General features: G+C 56.2%; 2 protein-coding genes across 6 annotated transcripts in view; one reads left to right on the forward strand and one right to left on the reverse strand.

Annotated features, from left to right (window-relative positions):
- The window catches only part of Septin9 (septin 9), a 151,367-nt gene that overhangs the window by 24,443 nt on the left and 107,481 nt on the right, over nt 1-19,443 (reverse strand). Inside the window, exon 1 of one of the 5 annotated variants that reach the window (XM_021640418.2) lies at nt 5,363-5,501. The exons of the other annotated variants lie outside the window; for them this stretch is intronic. The gene's annotated coding sequence lies outside the window, so the exon portion shown is untranslated. Of the gene's footprint in view, nt 1-5,362; nt 5,502-19,443 lie in introns of those variants that run through there. 5 annotated transcript variants of the gene reach the window in all.
- Nucleotides 4,578-9,187, forward strand: LOC132655089 (uncharacterized). The gene is made up of 2 exons (XM_060386323.1): nt 4,578-5,503; nt 7,954-9,187. The coding sequence occupies exons 1-2, from the start codon at nt 4,716-4,718 to the stop codon at nt 8,126-8,128; spliced, it is 963 nt and encodes a 320-aa protein (XP_060242306.1). The 5' UTR covers nt 4,578-4,715; the 3' UTR covers nt 8,129-9,187.

Consider the following 19,443-nt stretch of genomic DNA (forward strand, 5'->3'; position numbering starts at 1 on the left):
TCGATTCCCTGGGTCAAGGGCTTGCTGCATTAACATGAGGATCAGAGTTGGAGCCTTCAGAACCTACAGGGAGAGCTGGGTGTGTGGAGAGCACTATTAATCCCAGGATAATCCTAGCTCCAGGGAAGAGGCAGTTGGATTCTTGTCCCTGCGTGCTAGCCTGGCTGAATGGGTAGGCTCCGGGTAAAAGAAATGAGATCCTATGTCAAAATACAAAACTACAGAGAGAGAGCTCCCAAGGCTGAGCCCTGTCATCAATATGCACATCTCCAATATTACTTGTACACACGCACAGAGAAAAGCCAGGCACCCCTACAGAAACTCCAGTCACCAAGCCACCAAGCTTACAGTCACCGGTTACCGGGTCGGCCTGTGGTGGCTCTACTGGACCCAGCAGAAGTGACTATTGAGCAAATACTTAAGCAGAGCCCGTGGGCATAAGCTGGCTCTGCCACCAGGTGAGCCACGATGCAAAGCCTTCTGGCTCCCCAAAGGCAACTGGCATCTTCCTCCGTCATTTCATGCCAGGTCTATGACATCCCTTCACCTCCAGTCGCCAGTCACCAGACGACAGACAACGGCACTGTCTCAGAGCCCACAAGGACCCCGCCCCCGTCCTGACCCAGCCCACCCCCACAGTCGGCGGGCACCTCTCCAGCTCAGTACTTCACAGAAGACCCTCTCCCATCCCTCCGCCAAACCCACAGGGGTCTCAGGGTGAAGACCCAGTTATCCCAATCCTCTGCCCCTGGAAAGAACTTGTGAAAGTCACTTTTGTCTCTTTTGTGTGTGTGTGTGTGTGTGTGTGTGTGTGTGTGCCTGTCTGTGCGTGGGCACGTGTGCACGAGTGTGCATGAACATGGTGGCCAGAGAGCAGCATCAAGTGCCTGTCTCGGTCACTCTCTACCTCGTTTATTTTTTAATATTCCTTTGGGGGGGGGCAGGGAAAGGTCTCACTGTGTAGCCCTGGCTGTCCTGAATCCGCCCGCCTCTGCCTCCCTTCTGAGAGCTGGGATTAAAGGTGTGCACCGCCACTGCCAGGCCTCCATCTTTTTTCTTTTTTACTGTGGATAGAGCATGCACATGCGCTATGGCACGGATGTCGAGGTCAGAGGGCAACTGGCAGGAACTGTTGTCTCTGCCATGTCGGTTCTGGAGACTGAACCCAGGTTCTCAGCCTTAACGGCAAATGCCTTTACCCACTGAGCCATCTGGCCGGCCCACTCACCTTAATTTTTGAGACAAGGTCGCTAACAGAAATTGAGTTGGGGGGCCCTCTCCACCCCTTCCTGTTCCCCCTTTTAAAAAAGTTCTCATATGAGAGAAAGGCAGGGAGGACAGACTCCTCAGAAGGCCCCTGAGCTGGCCTTGGTGGAACCATCAAACATTTGGACCGAAGCAGAAAATCCAAGGTCACACGATGCTGGCCAAGTCATTCATTCAAACATTAACTAAATGAGCACCTAGGCCAGATCAGGGATACGGAAATCGATAAACCTTAGTGGCCACTGAGAAGGGCAGACAGGACACTAAAATCACCACTGAACAGGAGGGCCAGCCACAGCCACTTTCAGGGCAGGTCCTGGCCAGTAGCTCCGGGTAGCACAGAAAGGGGAGACTCACACCCCGGTGGACCAGGTTTGCCGAGCAGGGCTGCGCCTTATCTCCTCCTCCAGTGGTGACAGGCACCTGGGACAAGGCCTGGGAGGTAAGATAAGAGATCCTGGAGCTCTGAGCTCTGATCACATTCCACTGTGGAAACACAACTGTCCCATGACCCCTGGCGACCAGGCTATGCTTGGCACCCAGCACCCAAAAGCAAGACAGAAACCCTTCACGGTGGCAACACTCCTGAAATCCCGGCGCTTGGGAGGCTAAGGTGGGAGGCATGTAAATGCAAGGCTAGCCTGGGTTACAAATAACCAAAAGGGAGACAAGAGATAAGGCTCAGTCGGTGGGGTGTTCACCCAGCATGGGTGCCCAGGTGGATCAAAGAACCGAGTAAGACTGCGGCCCCCAGGACGGGAACCTGCAACTGACAGCAGTTAGGAAGCCCAAAGACAAGAAGAGGGCCAGTGACTTGGTGTCAGTCCTCTTGTGGCCAGCCATCAGCTGGGATTCCAAACGCACCCCAAGGTGCCAAAGGGCTGGCACCTCAGTATGCCCCTCCCCCAGGTCTTTGGCTTCAGGAAGATGCTAAGCAATTAGGAAGGGCAGAGTCCTGGGAGAGATCTATCCACTGTATGCATTAGAGTATCTACAGAATAGCTATACACACTCATGCACATATGGCATGGGCACAGCTCATGGGTAAAGCTCAGAGGACAACCTGCAGGAGAGTTTTCTCCTACCATGTGGAGTACAGAAACAGCACTCACGCTGTCAAGGTCAACAGCAAACACTGTTTTGACTTTCAAGAGAGGTTTCTCTGCGTAGCTTCTGGCTTCCTGGGATTAAGGGTGTGTGACAGCATCTCTACCTGACATCCATCTTCCCAGCTCCAAGCCTTTGTGTCTTTCACCGCGCTTTGCACTGAGCCTGCCCTAAAGGAAGCCCAGGCCCCACATGGTAACGGTACCAGTGGGAGCAGGCAGGGAGAAGTGAGCTGGGTACGATCAGGTGGTGAACTCAGCTTGCAGGGGCGAGCAGTGGAACCAGAGTGTGGCCAGCAGCTCAGGGGCTGCGGAAAATGAGCTCAGGCTCCACAGGCCTCTTTACCGCAAAACAGTGTGCCCCTCGGGGTGCATGACGGAAGGAAGAGGCAGGTGTGCCCATCCAACCCTCAGGCACCAAGGTGTGCAGGAAGCCAGGCAGGTAGGGTGGGAACAGAGCTGGCAGGCAAAGGTCTCGGGTGTGCAGTGCAGACAGGCACTCCCCAGATGCAGGTAGGAGCGCCCAGCTCCGCTCCACTCACAGAAAACTCGGCACACTACTCCGCACAGGAACTACCCTGAGAAGTCTTCCTTGGGAAGGAGTCCAAGGCTCCGAAGCTCCTGAGGGCAGCACGTCTCTACCTGCCCAAGGAACAGAGCGGGTGCTCAATAAACAAATCAAAGCTTGGTGCTGCAAGGCAGAGAGTCTGGGAGAGGTGAGCCAGCTAAGGGTAGAGCTGGCTGGAAACTTCTCGAAAGACCAAACTGTAGGAAGAGACCTCTGGGCGGGGCACCACTCCCAGGCCGTTTCCTAAAGCTCAGCTGGCAACACTGGCCTGGTCTGTGGTGAGAGGAGGGGGGATGGGTAAGGAAGAGGAGGCCCACCTAGCCTCTGCCAGTGGGCACTGGGTTTGGTTTTGTTTTTTGTTTTCATTTTTGCCTACAAGCATTAGAATAAAGCTGTCCTTCCCACACACAGGGCCAGCAAGTGAGAGAGGAAGCCTAGAAACTTCCGGGGTGGTGTGGGAAAGCCAGCAGGGACTGCGCTGTGTAGAGGAATGGGAGACAGGAAACAGCTTCAATGCTGGCTTCCTAGAGACCTTTGACCCAGGCAGGGAATCTGTGCTGCCCGGGGCTGTGGGGCCCTCTTTGTACAAGGGGGCCTCAGCCCCAGCAGAGCCACCCTATCTGACAAGAGCAATGACACAACAGGAAGTTGGGGAGGATACTGTGGCAAGGAAGGGAGGGGGCTGGGAGTACAGGCAACAGCAACGTTGTTCCCCAATGGGTAGAGGTTCTCCTGCATCAACAGCCCAGAGCTGTTCTCACAGCCAGGGGCAGTGGCGCTGATGCTCAGAGGGCTCCAAGGCCCATGAAGGACCGGTCTCACACGTTACATTTGACGCTAGCAACCTGGCCTCCTCCTTTCCAGAGCTGGCTTCCACCAAGGAGAGTTACCACCCCAAGCACAGAACAGTAGGTGACAGCCGAGCTGTCACCATGATGACCACAGGGGCCAGCTGGTAGAGATATGAACACGCTCAGTAGATGCAACAGAACCTGGGGTGAGCCAACACTGAAATGACCTGGGGACTGAAGGAGCTGGCCAGGTTAGCCACAACTCAGGTCCCCAGGGACCAATGTTTAAAAGCAAAATCTTAGCCAGACATGGTGGTGCACAGCTATGACCCTGCACTGAGGAGGCTGAGACAGAAGGATTGCTGTAAGCTCAAAGCTCCCTTCTATAGCTACCTCATACCTTGAAAGAGACCCAAGAAGAGAAGGATGAACCCCCTTTCCAAGCCAGCCTGAGGCAGAGGCTGGCTGCCCATCCACAAGGCTTCAGAAGCACATTTTTCCTATTTGCTAGAGAGGAGTGCCCTGGCTGCCAATGGAAGCTGGGCAAAATATGAATGAAGGAGGCCCAACACCATGCTGTCCTCTGGGTTTTCCACATGAGATCCAAACCAAGTTCCAACTGTGTCCAGTGCAGAGTGGCCAGAACCTGCTACTGGGCTGCTTCCGGGGGATACAGTTTTTTCTCTAAGAAAAGGGATCTCACGATTCTCTTGGGGAGCAGACATGTTCTCCCCAAGAGACCTCCAGATCTCCAACCAAGAGCCAGCAGCTTTTCCTTAGAGCAGGGGTGGGGGTGCACACAGCAGGTTGGAAGTTCAGGCAGTCTCCAGGAGCAGAAGGCGTTTGCTTCTGTCTCTCCGTGCTTGGGTGCAAGCGATGTTCTCTGTGCTGGCTGGGGTCCTTGCATCAGCTCAGCTCAGCTGCAAAGCTTGCTGGAGGGCACTGTCTGCCCCTGGCTCTTACACAGAGCACAGGTTCTAACGCATGGCTTCGGAAGGCGGACACCCCCATTGCACATTCTCTAGCAAAACAAACGCATACCAAACCCCCACCCCGCCCAGCAACACCCTCCTGGGCTCAGCGCATCCCAAGAACCCAAAGCTGGCAGGCAGGACAAGCATCCCACAGTGCGGCCCCCACCACACTGCACCCTGTGGTCTTCGATTTGCCACCTTTCTAACAGCCGGCAGTCACCAACTTCCAGCCAGCGCTGGAAGCCGCCCACTAACAGAAGATGGTAACTGTGTGGAGAGATTTTTTTGCAAGAAGCCTCTGATACACCTCTGTTCTTGCCCCGGCTGGAAGTCAGAGAAGGGAGCAACGTGCTCCAAGACACTCTCCACCGCTCGGTGGAGTTGGCCAAACATTTACAAAGAGATAGCTGTGATCGCACAAAGCTCCCTTTTCTTCTATTCTGCGATCGAAAATCTGGTTCCCGCGTGGAGACCCGGCATCCCGCCGCCCATTTGCCCAGGAACCCAGGTCTGGACTGCCAGCCAGAAGCCCCAGGCCCCGGGGCTTCCCGGGTCCCAGCCCCGCTGCACCCATGGGGCTGGCCGGCCGGGCCCCACCACCTGGAGGCCCCCGGAGCAAGCTGTGAGAGGCTCCAAGAACAAAGAGCAAGGACTCACCCCAGCAGCTGAAAGTCGGGCTGCCTGGACGCCGGAGAGCTGCGGCCCGCCCACTCGGTCACATGGCTCGGAGCCGAGCAGAGGATCAAAGGGGCTTTGTGGCCTCGGAACAAGGAGCCTCCCAGAGCGTGGGGCAGAGAGGTAGGAGGGCTCAGGACAGCCTGCAGAGGGAGGCTTGGTGGGGAATTGCTCTGAGGGGCAGGGCGAAGGGACGAGGAGGCGGGGAAGAGACGCACCGGCTGCTGCAGACAGCCTGAGGGCCCCTCGGCTCAGCACACTGAGCAGCAGTATGGGACACTAAGAGGAAAATGACAGGGTACCCCCCCCAGGTGCTGTAACGTAGGGAGGCACAGTACCGACCTTGGAGCCACGCAGCCCTAGCCTTTAACCTGTGTTTGCCCAAATCGGTGCCAACCCACAATCACAGAGCCCCATTCCCAGCCAGGACCGCCTTCCAATGACCCTGCACATGGTACCCGGCCTGGCACAACCCCCACCCAGTCAAATAACAGGCATGCACCTTGGCCTTCCCAGCAGCCTTCTGTGTTTCTCCCAGTGCCCTGACCACCCACCTGGGTGGCTGAGACAGCATGGCCACCCTGCTTAAGTTGGCTCTGCTTGCTGCAACCAAAGGAGGGAAAAGCAGGGGAGGAAGGCAAGAACCCCGGGGCTGGGCTGGGGCTGGCTCACCCGGCCTCTGCTCTGGAGCCTCAGGGACTTTGCGTTCTGGTGCCTGCTTCTTCCCACTGCTCCTGACCCTCCTTGGGGGCTGGGCAGTGAGTCAGTACTCTCCTCCTCCACCCCTCCTTGCAGGCTCCTGTGAAGTTCTGGGACCCTGAGAGTGACGAGCCAGGGGTACAGAGGATAGGAGCTGATGCTGCGGGGGCCGGGGCTGGATGCTGGGATCTGCCAGACCCTGTAACCTCCGACCTGGGATGAGTCACTCCCAGGCTCAGGCATGGCCACGGTGGCCCCAGGCCAGCTCCCACACTGGGAGTGCTGGGGGTGGGATTCAAGGTCTGCTTAGAGCAGGAGCAATTAGCTCAAGTGGAGAGGAGCCTTGGGTAACTCTGGAGGGGCCTCAGGGCCAGTGACAGATTTCCCCGTGTCTCCTACCCCCAGTTGGCAGGAACAGATGCCCCCAAAGCCCCCCAGGATGTGTGCACACACATTATTTCGTCCCCAGCCTGGCTCTGCCCTACCAGCCAAACACAGGAGCCCCAGGCCTCTGGTCCACCATGCAGCATTGCTGGACTCTGCCTTCCCCGTCTGGAGCTGATTCACCACCTCCAGTCATACTGTTAAAGCAGCAGGCCCATTCAAACCAGGAAGCGCTCCCCCTCCACCCCCTCGCTTATCACCAAGCCCTGGCAGTCAGTAGAGAAAATGACATGACGGTGGAGGGTGGAGGAGGACTTCTGTCAACCCATGTCAAAGCTGGCCACCAACTGCCCTACCGGCTCTCCTTCATGGACGCACAGGGCCTGCTCTCTCCTGAATCTCTCCTCTTGGACATGCTACACTCAGTCTCCCAGCTCTCTGGAGTCTCCTGTGGGCACCTCCAGGCCTGGGAAGTGGCACAGGGCGGCCCAGCACAGGGTGAGTTTGTGCTCTGCTCTGCCTCTCATCCAGCACCCGTCAAATGGGGTTCTCCAGAGCATGACTTGGGAGGGCACTTTCTGAGGGTGCTTTCCCAAACAGGATATCCATCCGTCCTCAAGGGGGTAGGTTCTCGGCTCTCCCAGTCAAGGAAGTAGCCCAAAAGCCATCCAAGTGCCATCGGCCCTCTGGCACAAAGCCCAAGACACAAGTTAGAGATGGAGCCTTAAACGCCTACTGCCACCGGGGGAAATGTGAAGAACCATGTGGCCTGCTTTAATTGATCTCACAGAGCCAAAATATTATCAGTTCAAGATGTCACCAACATGAAAATGGCAGAGATATTTCACATACTTCTCCCCTTCCGCGCTAAGACACTGGAATCCAGAGAGCTGCCTGATGCCTCTGGCACCGCTGTGTTGCAACCAGGCCCATGTCTGGGCACTACAGCCCTGTGTGCAGGATAGGAGGGTGCCTCTGTACCATGTACCCCGTTACTCTTCCCACTGCTGAGCCACTGACTCAGAGCCTTCTTGGATGCCCTGGCCACTTCCAGAACCGGATCTACAAGCCACACTGTCCCTCTAGAGGGAGGACCAGAGTCTGGCTCCCAGTACCCATGTCAGTCAGCTCACAGGGGCCTGCAATTCAAGCTCCAAGGACATCTGCACTCATGTGCATGGACCTACATACGTATGTACACACACACACATACACACATAGTCAGTCGATCAACCAATCAATCATATTTTTAAAAAGGGTATTGAAGAGCTAGGAAGAGTGGAGGGTAGGAGGATCAGGAGTTCAAAGCCAGCCTTAGGTACGTAAGAGGCAACCTGGGCTACATGGGACCGCATCCTTAAGAGGGGGTTGGATCCCTAGAGCCGCCGTGTGATGCTGGACACCAAACCCCAGTCCTCTGAAAGAGCAGTAAGTGCTCTTGACTGTTGAGCCATCTCTCCAGACAGAGATCATGTCTTTTTTTTTTTAAGGCGAAGAAGTCGAGGAGTTGCGCAAGCGCTTGCCCCAGGTGGTGGCACACTCCTGAAATCCCAAGACAGCATATGCAGACGGAGTTCGGGGTTATCCTCAGCTACATGTGAGTTAGAGGCCCAACCTGGGCTATATGGGACAGTCTTCTCAACAAACAAACAAATAAATAAATAAATATAAGGGAACCACAGAGACCCAGAGGCCATGCCCCCAATTTCCCTGTCAGGAAGAAGGGAGTTTCTTGTAAGGAATGGACTCAGTGAACACAGGGCCACACAGCACGCAGACTGTCAGCACTCTCCTGCATGACATGCGATGATGAGGCCGACCCCAGGGAGCCGGACACTGGCCTGACTCTCTGAGCATTGCCACACCCCCATGTCTGTGGAGCCCCTAAAGCTTGGATACGATGAAGACCTGGGGTCGAGGAAGCTCCCCCTCGGTCCTGTACAACTGAATTCAGGAAGCATGCGGGCGCTCAAGCAGAGAAGCCCTAGAAAAGAGCAAGAACGGAGGGGTGACGAACACCCAGGCTATGTCAACTCCTGTCCTTCCGGTGCCTGGGTCTCCGTGCACACACTGGCTTCCGCCCCGTGTAGATCCTTCCAACAGCCAACTCATCACGCTGTGTTTATTTATTCTAAAGTTGCATAGAAGTACACTTTTAAAAGAATTCAGAGAGAGAGAGAGAGAGAAAGAGAGAGAGAGAGATGTGTGGAGATGGAAAGATGGAAAGACTGGCATGAGCGGCCCTGGCCGCGCAGCGCTGAGACTGAGTTTACTGCGAGGGGGTGGGGTGGGGGGAGCCACTGACGTTCCACTCGCATTGGCAGCCTGGGACAGACTCAAACCCCAGGTCCTCCCACCTCAGCCTCCCTGGTGCCATGATGACAGGTGCATACCGCCATGTCCAGCTGGAAAAATACATGTTTAAAGAAAAAAATAATAATAATGGTGGGGCTGAGGGAATGGCTGAGTTGGTAGGAGTCTCACCTAGCTTGCTTGGAGCCGCAGGTTCAATCCTCCCAGCACCACGTAACCCAGCAGTGCTGCAAATACCTATAATCTCAGGAGGCAGGAGGACCAGAGTTCAAGGTCACCCCTGGAACAAGGCCTGGGGAATATAGGAGGCCATATCTTTAAAAATAATTTTTTAAAGAATTAAATGCTTTTTTTTCTTTTCTTACCCAATTTATTTGAGCACTTTATACCTCAGAGGCATAATGTCTTAGGATGCACCAGGCTGAGCAATGTCCTGTCCTCAGCCTGGACGGTGCCATGGCTTTACATGGCGAGGTGACTTTTGGATCTGAACACAGACAGGGAGGCTGAGAGTGACCCGACGGGCCGGCTACAATCACAGGTGTCCTGGACTAGAAAGACACAGAGGAGGTCTGATTACAGCGTCTGCTGCGACCGTGAAGCGACACAGGCAGAGATCTGGGCAACGCAGCCACGAGCCGAGGGTTGCCAACAGCCGCCGGTGCGTGCCAGGGACAGGCCTTTGGAGCCGCCTGCAGCAGCCCACCTGCACACACTTTGGGCGGCTTAGATTTCAGACCTTCACAGCCCTAAGATGGTAAATGTCAGTTGCTGGGAGCTACACAGTCTGCACAAACTCACTTCAGCAGCCACAGGAAGTTGACGGGAGCCCTCTTGCCCCCTTGACTCACGGGAACTTAACGGCAGGACAGGTTCACTCTTGCAGTGCATCAGGGGTGCCATCCTCCTGGTTCCTGAGAGGAGACCTCGGGGAACCTGCTGGGATACTGACTCCCAAGCCTAGTCCACACCCACCAAGCCGTACCCCAAAGCAGAGGAAACCCCTCCCCTTTGTTAGGCCGGTGAGTGCCAGCTGAAAAGGCCACCCCCACTGAGTCCTTGCACAGGCTGGCCTGGGAGCGGCACCCACGGTCTTCCTAGGTGACAGCAGGGGTTCCCACCTCCCCTGAAACCAACAGGAAGATGAGCCCAGTACAGACTCGTTTCAGAGGTTGACATCTGCTGGGAAGTACAGGACACCCATGCTCCACTCTACACGCAGCGCCAAGCTAGCAGGAAAGAGGGATGTAGGCACGTGTGTGCATGGTACAGACACACACACACATACTCTACACATCCTGTTTTCTCCGGGTAGGCACTGTAGCTTGCACAAAGCTCACCTTCCCGCCCACTGTCTTCCATCCACCCAGGCAACAGCTCAGAAGGACAGCAGATGCTTCCAACCAAATGCCAGTCCTCAACCCCCCCAAACACACACACACACACACACACACACACACACACACACACACACACGCCCCTCCGAGGCTGGAGTGCTAGAGAACAGGAGCAGGGCTGTCACTCGTGTGGCATACATGGGTGCCCTGGTGGTCCCATACCATCCAAGGCTGCAGGGAATACCTGCAAGTTACATCCCTGAGGTGGTAGGGGGCCAGGGGGGTCCCTTCCTGGCCTTGAGGGAAGACCAGGCCCCTAGAAAGCGTCTGGCCACTGCAGACAGTGACTTGCAATGGTTCCTGGGGTGCTCAGGTACCACTTCCTTCTTTCTGGTTCCTGTCTGGGCCCAGGTGAAGAGATGCTGACCCAATGCCCAGAGCACACTCTCGGCTCTCTGACCCCTCTGCCCATTCTCATTAGCCCAACCTCTTGGCCCACTCATGCTCCCCTCTTCCCAGTGCCCACGCACTTCTTGGCCCTGGCCATCTGGCCTCTGCCCACCACACATCACCAGGGCTCTGGGAGGATTCCCCATGGCCCATCTCCAGCCACACCCTCTGACCCTGAGGGCAGCCCTGCCAGGACCCTTGCTGGGATCTCTTTCCCTTCCCCTTTCCAGCTTGGCTGCCTGGACTGACCTCCCCTAGGCCTCTTTACTGCTTCTGGTTCCAACCCCTTACCAGCTTTGCCACATCCTTCCAGTTGGTTCTCTCGGGCCACACCCCACCTCCCTCTACAGGCCGTGTTCTTCCTGGAGAACCCACGCGTCTGAGACCCCAGCACCTACTGCCTGCGCCCTGCCTCCCCCACCCCAGCCCCAGGACCCTGCCTTCACTCCTCAGTACCCCTAGCCCTATTGCTTCGCTTCTCCAATGTTACAGCTGCCCCATGCGGTTGGTGGCAATACGTCCATTCCTCGATTCCTCAGTGCTGTCCACTCCCAGTTTCCCTCCTTTCTCCAGACAACTTCCTATGCTACATCGGAACTCTTCCTTGGGTTTGAGTACACCTGGACCCTGGCACATCCAACCTCAGTGTTCACTGCTTTCTAAGATCCCTGCACTCCTCAGCTGGGCTCCGTGGTTTCCCAGGAAGCCCCCACCCCCACCCTGGGTTTCCCCAGGGCCCAGGGACCTGCCACTAACTGTACAAGCCCTGGCCCCTCCTGCTCTCCCTGGTAACAGATTTCAAAGCAAGTCAGTGGCCCTAGGCTGCAGGGCAGGAGGGGCCCATTTCCTCCTTTCTGAGAAACCCCTCCCCTCCCCCCTGTCAGGGAGCAGCACCCAACTGCAGGCCCTTTTCTCTTTTGAAAGGCTGACTTTAAGCACGGCATGGTGCCGCACTACTGTGATCCTAGCTGAAGCAGAAGGACTGAGTTTTGAAACCAGCCTGAGCCACACGGCAAGAACACAAAAGCTGTATCAGCCACCTGTCTTCTATGTCACCCACTCACTGCCTTTACTTGACCTTTGCATGACCGCATGACCCTGGTGTCTGCAGCCCACTCTCTTGCTTTATCCCCACCACACCTGATCTCAGTTCTAGCCCTCTGCCAGCCCATCCCCCAGGCCCTTCACCTCACCCCAACCAAATGCAGCCCAAACCCCACCAGGCCCACAGATATCCATGACAAAGGCAAATCCAAAGGCACCCGGTGTCCAGCCCTGTGGGCTCCTCCGGGAGTGGAGAGAGGATTGGTAAGCTGGACACTCTGGGCTGATGGACAGGGCAGCTCCTCGCCTTCCCACCCTGCAGCCAGGACAGACGCCACACACCTGAGGTGCTCAGGGGCTGGGTTTTTAGGCTGTTCGTCTGGCTTCTAAAACTGGGCTTGGTAAAGCCTGACTCACTCTCTCTCTCTGAACAGCACACACTGTCCCCTGTAACACCTACAGGGGATGCGACCTCCACCTTCGGGTGGGGGGGGAGGAACCCCAGGAGCAACTCACACTTCTAAGAGCTGTGCCAAGATTGGCTGAGTGTGCTGAGCCCCAGAGGGGAGGGCGTCACTCAGAGCCCGGACACTCACCACCTCCCGCTCGGGTAACATCAGTGTCCTTTGTGCAAGATGTCCCTGGCATGGGGCTACCGGTGCCCGGTTTGGGAGTTACCAAGGGGTTTGAGAATTCTAGCTGGCAAGCATCCTAAGAGGGAGTTTCTCATTTGCTGAAGAGGAAGAGGGACACAGGGGAGAATGGCAAGATGGCACCTGCAGACAGGCTCAGCAGAGGGTCCATGAGCAACAGCCTCCTGGGCCAGCGAGGAGGGCGAAGGGCGTGGTCACAGGCAGCTGGAAGAAGGGAGTGGCTGTCAGCCAGCATGGAGCAAGGCTCCCGGTTGCCAGTCAGGAATAAGCAGAAACTACTGCAGCCTGCCAGCTGTGTGTGTCTCTGCTTGCAAAGGTGACGTCGCAGGCAAAAGTCTTCCAGGCACATTCTCCCCGAGATTAGAGTTAACACTGTCAGCCCTGAGAGAATTTCATCCCCGGGGTACGGAGGCTGGGGACCCGGGGGCCTCACACACACAGGCCCCAACACAGAAGTCAAAGATGAAGGCGAGGAAGATGGCTCTGCAGGTAAGAGCACTTGTTGCAAACTCAGGAGGACCTGAGTTTGAATCCAGCGCCAGCATGAAAGATCATGTGAGGACCTATAACTCTGGTGCTGTGGGAGCCAGGGACAGGAGGATCATGGGGCCCCCTGACTCGGGCCCACCTCCAGGCTTGGTGAGAGACCCTGCCTCAAAGAACATGGTGGAGAGCGAGAGCGCAGCCTCCTCTGCCTCCAGCTGGAAAACACAGACGTACACGCACCATGCAGGGACCACAGAGCCAGATGGCAGGAGATGGTGACCCGCCCTCCCTGGCCAGGGCCTGTGGTACTTAAGAACAGCAAGAGGCCTGGGATCTAGACCTCCTTGGGAAGTGGATCTCACGGGCAAGGGACTTGGAGAGGCAAAGGCTTTCGAAAACCCCAGGGAAGCCACTCCAGGACACCTGGGAGAAAGAGGAGGAAGCAGGCAGCAAGTGTCACAGTGCCCCTTGGCATGTCCAGTCCAGGACAAGATGCTCGTGGAGACTGGGCAGCAGGTGCTGCTCCATCCATCCCCACTGAGCTAAGAGAAGCCTGTCTCATAGCCACAGGCAAGAACGTGGTTCTGCAAGCTCCCAGAGCAGGAAGGGATGGACCGAGGGAACCTCCTGACACAGGAGCCAGCAGAATTCCACAGCTGGGGGCGGAGAGGGAGACTGGGGGTGGGGGTGGGGCACGGACAATGGCACACAGCAATCGGGCCTCAGGTCTGCTCACCCTGACTGACTGACTGACTGACTGACTGACTGACGGACATCCTGGGAACTTCACGCTGCCAGGCAGAAGAGCACTTTAGATGAAGGGCTGGAAATCAGGGCTGTGACCCTTGCATGACCCTGGCTATATAACGCCATGTCTGAAAAGTACACATAAGTCACAAAAGGGGAGCAGGTGGGCCAGCCCACCCTCACTTCCATCTCTGAAAGGGGAACTAGTAGTTCTGCTCCCAGTTTCCATCCTACCAAGGGCAGGGGTGGGGTGGGGGACGGACTTTCCTCCAGCCTGAGCCAGCAGTATCCAGATGCATCTGGAATCTTCCAGAGCTACAGCCATATCAGAGAACACCTCCAGGCTGTCCAGAACAGGGTCACCTTCCTGGCTGTGTGTTTCCGGCTATGGCTGTTGCAAAAGATGGGACACTTGGTGACTAATGGTCAAAGAGCCACGAGTGTGTCATCTCACTGAGCCAGGAGTCAGAAGTTAAACTAGGTCAGGGTGTCCACAGGCGGTTCCTACCTGGAGGTTCCGGGGTTGACTCGGTTTTCCAGCAATTTCTACCTATACTTCCTGGTCCTTGGTCCTTCCATTTCCTTTGGCCTGGCCTTTCCCACCCTGCAAAGCTGGGACACGTGCCCCATTCTGAAGGACCCAGGAGTGGCACTGGGCCCACGTGGATCTCCCAGGGTACTCTTCTTAGGGCTGGCTTCTACATAGTGGCAGCTCCATCAGTAACTCCCACGGAGTATGCCTCAGTCTCACACCCAGACTCTGTAGCAAGGCCATGGGCAACCCTGACCCCAGCAGACATGTAAGGGATTCGACCACAGACCTGAGTCTGCCTGCTTGGACTCAAGTCCCTGTCATCTCTAGGATGAGGGTGGTACGGCACCTCATTGCTGCCACGTGGTGTGTGCACCCGGAACAGTACCCAGCACAGACTGTGACATCTCTCTGTCTCAGAGGCAACCACATGCAGGGCGGATCCCTGGTCCCTAAGCGCTCTCCTGGTGGCAGCGAGCAAATGCTGTGGGCTCCTCATCCAGACGATGCTGGAAGGAGACAGGCAGGATAGAAAGCCAGGTCGCTTTCTATCGAGGAGACATCGGAAGGAGAGGGAGCCTTCCTCTGGAGTCTGAGGTCTCCGGTCCAAAAGTTCTGCACAATTAACAACATTGCAGTGATGGTTTTAACAAGGAAACCACATTCCTTTTATAGAGAGATATTTTCGAACAAGAATGCGAAAACAGCAACGAACCGTGCTTCAGGCCTGAGCGTATACACCCTTTTAGTATGGCTAGACCCTGTTCCCAGAAGCAAATCCCAAATTTCTGGGAATCTCACAAACAAAATTTGTGAACTTCATCTGCAATAAAAACTACCTCAACTCTTGGGTACCCACTTATGGGCTACGGCGCTATCCAAAGAACCTGTGAAACCACGCCATGTTCTCCGTTCTCCGCAGTCTTTCCCCACAGAAACCAGGTCCAGGGCTACTGGAAAGACAGCTCAGCAGGGCCCTCTGAGTAGGGCCTTGTTGATCCCAGTGTTCAGACCTGGGCTAAAGTCCTGATATAAACACCAACTTTAATCTCTCCCGGCTCAACCTGAAATCCTCTCCTGTGCCATTGTTCAATCCCAGCCCTCGGGAGGCAGAGGCAGGCAGATTTCTACAAGTGAGTTCCAGGACAGCCAGAACTACACAGTGAGACCCTGTCAAAAACAAAAAAACAAAAACAAAAACCACCTTTAGTCAGGCTGACGGCTCCCAAATGTGACCTCTGACCTGGGGCATGAGCCTGAAGAGGCTTCCTCAGAGGCCTGCCCCAGGATGAGCAGGTCTACAGGTGTGTAGGAGGGTATACGTGGAGGACAGGCAAGCCCACACTGGCAGAATGAGATGGCTGCATCAGCCTGGTGACCTGAGTGTCATTCATTCCCGGAACCCACATACAGGTAGAAAGAACTGACTCCACAAAATTGTACTCTGACCTCCACATGTGTGCCATGGTGGGTGTGCAAACACACACACACACATAGACACACTAGTACTAATAACTAATAATGAGAAATGAATAGCATCTTAAAAAAGAAGGCCTCCACGCTGGAGAGATGGCTCAGCAGTTAAGAGCAGAGGACCCGACTCTGGTTCCCAGCACCCACAAGTGGCTCACACCTGTAACTCCAGCGCCAGGCGGATCTGATGCCCTCTTTTGGCCTCCGTGAGTGTTAGATATGGGTGTGGTGCCTAATACAAATGAAATAAAGATAAATAAATAAATCTAAAAAAAAAAAAAAAAGAAGAAGGTCCTTCCACAAACATGGATGCCTGATCCCTGCAGGCTCTGCTGGTGTGGGCTTGGCCTGCTGGTAGGGTGACTGCTGACGCACTGGAGGCCCCAAGTTAGAACCACCGGCAGGGAGCCCTCCGCTCCCACCTGAGGGAGAACAGCGTCACCTTCTGGCACGGGAGTGGGGGTCAGCCTCTCGCTGACTCGGACAATGCTGTGCTGTGTCTCCCTCTGGGACCGCACTGCAGAGGTCTCACTTCTCCCTGTCTCTGTCCTTCCAACCACCTCTGTCTCAGTCCTTGCTGGGGCTTGGTGGCTGAGGTGTGGCCAAGGAGCTCCGAACTACAGCAGTTTGCACCAAGGCTAGGCTGTATGACCTCAGGAAGTTTACTTTGCCTCTCCCAGCCTACCTCCTCCTACAAGGTGGCCTAACCCAACCTATGTGTGCCTGTGTCGTCATCCAGCGTGCGTCCTCAGCACAAACAGGGCTTCCAGAACCTCCTGCACACCTCCTCCGGCATAACAGCAATTGAGCTCTTGCACTCTCTCTTCAAACATGGCCTTGCTAAGCAGCTCTGGCCAGCTCTGGAATCCAGGCCTCCCAAGTGCTGTCACCCCATGCAGCCCAAACGCACTTCTTCAGCTCCGCCCCACACAGTGCTGGACCTTTTCCTAGGTTTCCTGGGTTTGCTGCAGAAAGCCCAGCAACTTTCAGTACACAGAGGAACTGGTACTTGCCGCCCTCTGCCTATCCTCCACCCACAGGGCTGCAAGTGGCAGGGGCCAAAAGGGCCAGGCCACACCCCTGCAGGGAAGACTCCATCTGGGGAGACAGCTCCTTCAAGCACAGGAAAAGGAAAGAGGGGAAGTGGGGGACCCTCCCCTCCCCCATTCTAGACCTCCACTCCAGGAGGCCCCACCCCCATCCCACCTCAAGGGATCAGTTCCTCTGCCAAACCCCAGTAATGAATCCCACATTGCTGCGTCCTGCCCCTCCCCTCCCCCCTGCACTCAGCGCTCTGAGCTCTGAACAGCTGGCCCACAGAAGGTGCTGGAGTTGAGCATGGATAAGAGCCCACAGAGGCCCACATCCCACCCACCCCTTCCTCTGAAGATAAGGCCCCTCTGTTCCGGCCCTGGCCCTGGGAAAGCTGGGAGGGGGGGGGTTGGGGAGGAGGTGGTGTCTGTGTTAAGCGTTTCATGCAAGGCACATCCTGAAGACCTACTGGTCCCAGCAGAGGTGCACAGAGCAGAGACAACCATGAAACCGACCACCAATAACACGCTTCCTACACCAAGGACCGCCTGCCAATAAGTCAGTGACCGCTGTTAGGGAAGATTTCCAAATTCAAGCTATCAGTTTGCCTTAACAGCTGTGTGACCTCTCTGCACCTTCTGGTTCTTTCTCTGTGACATGCTAACAATGACAAGAGCCTACACAGCAGGGCTGATGGACCCAACGAGACGCTCACCTAGGCAAGGGCCCTTAAACATTTTGGGGCCACGGGAAGCTCTAGCCACCACCAGCCTCCTCTCATGCCAGGAGCTCAAGGTTGGCTCGGCTGGGGCTCGGATGGGCAGCCGTCTCGCAGCCACTTCTGCTTCTGCGGGTAAGCAGCCCACTTCCTTTGAACCCTGTGTTCTGTAGAAGCTGGAGTCCAGCCTTAGCTTCAGGAGGTGACCTCTCCCTGAGTCCTGGACTGCAAAGACCCCTGGGGCTCTACCAGCGTCGGGAGGTGAGGATGCAGCACCATCACTCTTCTAGCTCCTCAAACCCATGCTTCTCTCCTGTTCTGGTTCTAGCCACGGTGCTCAGAGCAGTCTGAGACCTGAGCCTTGACCCTGGAACTGTATGCGGCTGTCCGAGCATTTCCACCTCCAGTGGCCACATACTTGGGCCCACCAGTGAGGAAAGCATGAGGCCCAACAGGGGCTGACGAGCCACGTTACACGCAAAGCCCTGAAGCCCTGGAGACCCTCTGTCATCCTCTGCAGCACCACCAAGGTGGAGGGTTGCCATGGTCATGTCCCAAAGAAAGGTTTACATACAGCAGCCCATCGTGGAGGGCCCTGTCACAGTGTGGGCCTTCTCGAGTCATCCACAAAAGCCAGACCTGCAGACAAGGGATGGTGCCCAGGTTCCCCCTCCCCCCAGTCCTTCTGGGCATTTCCCCCAGGTAAGAGGCTTTCTTGGCCAAAGGAAGGGTTTAACCACTACCATACGGGGCGAGGCCAGCACAGAAAGCTACGCGGGCAACACAAGGGCCAGTGGCTGGGCTGGGAACCCAGAAAGGAGGAAAAGACACGGGAGGCCTCATGAATGCAGGGGATCGGCCACCGCCAGGCCAGGCCGGGCCTTCTCTACCTCCATGGTGTGAGGGCCTCTCAGCCCACTGTGGGCAGCTGGTCACACTTGAGTCTTAGGCCCTAGAAAGCCAATGGGAACAGCTGCTGCTTCCGGGAGGCAGTGCCAGGCTCAAGGGAAGCAGCTGGAGGCCTGTGCCCTCTGGCAGCAGTGACACGTGGTCTGCACAGATCTGGCCAGTGTAAAGGGAACCTTGTCCTGCTCTCCCCTGTCCCAGGGTGTCCATCTGTGCCCGGGCTGCCTTGCCTCTCTTGCCCGGCCCCGCAGGTACTCACAGCCTGCTCAGCTGGGGCTGAAGGACATGAGTCTCGGTTTCAGATAACGGGCAGCAGATGCCCTGAGAGCTTCCCAGATTTCCTTTTTCTAGCTAGTGAAGAACCCGACAGAAGGGTCGGGCCCAGTGGCCAAGGACAGCGAGGAAGGGCTCCTCCATGACTTCCCTAGGCCTCCTGGGCTTGGGGGCAGCTCATTCTGAGCTTCAGCAAATTCTTCTCCATGGCTGAAGTCACGTGGAGCCAGGCTTTCTGCTGCCGGAAGCCCAAGGTGCCCAGCTAAGGAGGGTGGGATCCCTGGGAAGGGCGGGGCTCCTCTGACTGGAATTGGCAGTGCCTTTCAGTGGACAGTCCCCTCTCGGAGTCCAGGGTCAGGGTTCCTGGGAAAAGGAAGCACAGCAGGCTGCTCTCTGTGAGAACAGAGACTGTGATGGCAACTCAAACCCCAAGTCAGCAACTCTGTCCCCGAGGTTACATCCATGCCCCTCTTCCAGGGAAAGCATTCAACCCCTCATCAGCTGTCAGCACCCTGAGATCCAAGAATACGCTGAGAAGGGAAACTGCCACACGAACCGCTGGTAACCGCCACTCTTTCCCCGCTGCCTCACACCACCCCCGCAGAAAGAGAGCCCTCCTCTGTCCACCCACCCTCAGGACAGAGGGGACACAGCACGGGTGAGTCTCCACGAACGTCACATTCCAACCGGAATCAGGAAGCCAGGGAGTGGGGCTCTGCTCTAACGGCGGCTCTCCATTCCCAGATCTCAGCCGCAGCCTCTGAGTGGGTGGACCGACAGATGGGTGGGCGGGTGGCTGGGTGGACAGACAGATCGACGAGTAGGTAGAGGGAGGGATGCCTGGCTGAGGAGGAGGGCAAGAAGGACAAGAACAATAAAAGGAACTCTTGCAGCTTCTATTGATGACAATGACAAGAGGAAATCGGACAAGCAGTTTCTCCTCATGGCCTCAGGTCAGGCGCTGCTGTGAGCCTCTTTTACAGGGATACCTATCTTAACGGCGTTCTTGTGGCCAG

This window comes from Meriones unguiculatus, chromosome 7 (genome assembly GCF_030254825.1).
Source record: "Meriones unguiculatus strain TT.TT164.6M chromosome 7, Bangor_MerUng_6.1, whole genome shotgun sequence".
Classification (NCBI taxonomy): domain Eukaryota; kingdom Metazoa; phylum Chordata; class Mammalia; order Rodentia; family Muridae; genus Meriones; species Meriones unguiculatus.